Here is a 2,997-nt window from a genome sequence, read left to right as displayed (position 1 = left end):
TTGATAGTCTTTGGAGAAGGCAAATCATCAAAGTTCAGTTGTTTGACTATAGGTTCCACCTCTGCTTTTCTCTTCTTGGACAAAGTGAAAAACTTGCCAAGCCTGACCTGATTTGGTGTCCCTGTATCAGGCTTCTTTAATGAAATATTCATGTCCTTCAAAGAGTGTACAACTTCAGGAGTATACACACTTTTGAGAGCTTCACTGTGATTATAACCTGCTTTAATCATGAACACATAAGTCTCTGCCTTCACCTGATCATTGAGTAGCTCTGCAGGTACTTGCACCCCACAAATATTAGGGTGTAGCTGTGTAGACCCTTCTGCCCTGCCTACAGTAGTCAAAGAAACATCACTACTGTCCAACTTTTGAACATAAGAAAACAAGGTTGCCAAGTAGGCACACATCCTACTGTTTGTAGAAGCTTTCCTCTTGTCAAACATTTTATTCTCCCCAGTGATCCTCTCATAAACTAGATAAGCCCAATTAACACATCCTCCTTGCTCAGCAAAACAGAGAGGAGAAAAATTCTCCTTGGACATATAATCAAATTTAGCTAGGAAACAGATTTTCTCTAGATACCACTTCAGCTGCTCTCTTCTAACATTTTTGACATTCGTCAACATGTAATAATTTATGCCACCCTCTCTAGCTCCAAACTCCTTCTTCAATAAGAAATCAGAGCACCTAGGAATCTAAGAAGTTTCATTGATTGGAAGTTTAAATACATCAGCAATCAATTGAGGACTCAAAGCTACATTGGTAGACAGCATACCCTTTGTCTTTCAGAGAATCTCCACTTGAGATTTAGCATACATGTTTCCTTCCCACTTTTGCCATGGCAAAACAGCAAAACTCTTCTTTAACCACAATGAATGTACCTCTACAGAACAGTCAAGCTCCACTCTGAAATCCACATAGGGCTATATCAAGGTATGTACAACTCGATAGGTGTCATTGCCGGTGGGCTGTAGGGCTCTTCTTCTCCAAAAGGTTGGTCTTCAAGCTCAGGACTTCTCAAATCTATCCTCATGGACATTGGCTTTCTCCTTGAGTGCTTGCTGCTTGGCTCTTCCTCATCAAGCGTTGGTCGGACAGCAAGTCCCCCTTTTGTTTTGCCCATCATGCAAGCAAGAGAATGATGAAAGAGAGTAGAGGGCCGGAGGATAGAATGGCACAAGTGAAGAGAATCAGCCCGTACACAGTGCGAGAAGAGGAAACGCAACGAGGAAGGAAATAGGCGAAATAGACTCTCAACTCGCGCGCTGGAAACGTCATTTAAGTGCACCTTACTCTTTTCAATGCACTCATTAAAAATAGACCTTAGTGGACAATCATCACTCTTCTCGAGAAAATTTTGAAAAGCTGCAGTAAAAAAATATCCGACCTCCAATAATCCGATCGAAAAATCAGACAAATTCCGAATTTCGACATCTCCACCAAACTGCACCTGATTTCCCAATACTTGAATATCCTCCCTCTGATTATCAGTATCTCTGCGCACTACTTCATCCATCAACTCATCTACTTGGACAACTGCTGTTGTAGGACAATCTAAATGAGGTGGTTTACCAACAAACTTTTTCAATTTGAAACCATTAACTGGAGAATCCACTCTTGTCCCATACACATCAGCAACAATAAAAGTACCATGACCCCTATCCTCAACAATCTAATATGGTCCCTTGTATCTTAAAGTTAATTTGCCAGGATGTGGTCCCAATCTAGAGTTATAAAGCATAACCCAATCTCCCACCTGAAAAACTTTGAACTTGATATTCTGATTCACCCAAGCTTTTCTCCTCCTCTGAATTATTTCAGTTATGTAAAAACTGACATGCCTATCTTCTTCCAATTGCAACAAATACCTGCTTCTATGTTGAACAGACATTTTGGGAGTCATTTTCTCAACACTCACCCTGAGACTAGGTACCACAAACTCCATAGGGACAACTACTTCAAGCCCATAAACTAACCTGAATGGAGTCATACCTGTAGTCACTTTGAAAGCTATCCTAAAGGACCACAAATCTGAATCTAACTTTTGATCCCATTCCTTCTTATTGTCCTGCACAATATTCTTCAAAACCCTAATCAATATCTTGTTAGTACTCTCGGCTTGACCATTGGCCTGAGGATGATAAGCTATGGATTTTTTATGCATGATCATATGAGTTTTAGTAAGTTCAGCAATAACAGCATTCAGAAAATGAGATCCTCTGTCACTTACCAACTCCATAGGACAACCAAACCTAGTCATGATATTATGATAAAGAAACCTTGCCACACTAGCAGCTGTATTGTCTTTTAATGCTACAACCTCCACCCATTTAGTACAATAATCAGTAGCCACCAATATGTAATTGCATCCTCTACTAGTAGTTGGCTTAAATGGGCCCACAAAATCTAAACCCCATTTCTGAAAAGGTTCTAGAGGCAAGATTGGATGATCATTCATTCTTTCTGTAGAATCAGGCTGACCCATCTTCTGACATATCACACAACTCTTAGCATAATTGTGAGCATCCTTCAACACAGTGGGCCACCATAATCCTGCTTGTAAAACTTTCTTTCCATTAATATCTCTAGAAAAATGTCCTCCAGCAGCCCCAAAATGTGCTTCCTGTAACACAGCTGATTGTTCAAAATGAGGGACACATCTTTTAATGACCTGATCAATTCCTTTCTTATATAAATCTCCAGCAATAACCAAGAAAGGTCTACTTTTTAGTGCAAACTTTCTTCTCTGATCTGTAGAAAAGTCTGATGGCATTGTACCATCCATCAGAAACACTGACATCTGATCATACTAATAATCAGAATTAACAGTTTGAACATTAAACAATTGAGCATCAGGAAGATCATCAATAACACATGTAGGCTTTTCACCTGTCTCAATCCGACTTAAGTAATCTGCAATTGCATGCTCCTTGCCTGGTGTATGAATAATAACAAAATCAAACCCTTGCAATAATAACATCCATCTAGCCAACCTTC

General features: G+C 39.7%; 1 protein-coding gene across 1 annotated transcript; it reads right to left on the bottom strand.

The window, feature by feature from the left end:
* Positions 1-928: 928 nt before the first annotated feature.
* On the bottom strand, positions 929-1,516 carry LOC147463039 (uncharacterized). The gene has a single exon (XM_086495257.1). The coding sequence runs from the start codon at positions 1,514-1,516 to the stop codon at positions 929-931; it is 588 nt and encodes a 195-aa protein (XP_086351383.1).
* Between the last annotated feature and the right edge of the window lie 1,481 nt (positions 1,517-2,997).

This window comes from Adiantum capillus-veneris, chromosome 2 (assembly GCF_014529385.1).
Source record: "Adiantum capillus-veneris isolate H3 chromosome 2, ASM1452938v2, whole genome shotgun sequence".
Taxonomy (NCBI): Eukaryota; Viridiplantae; Streptophyta; class Polypodiopsida; order Polypodiales; family Pteridaceae; genus Adiantum; species Adiantum capillus-veneris.
The sequence above is the reverse complement of the archived record's forward strand: the minus strand, read 5'-3'. Positions and strand labels throughout refer to the sequence as shown.

Coding starts and splice junctions, on each gene's coding strand:
- LOC147463039 (XM_086495257.1), bottom strand. CDS start 1,516: ATGGATGAAGTAGTGCGCAGAGATACTGATAATCAGAGGGAGGATATT.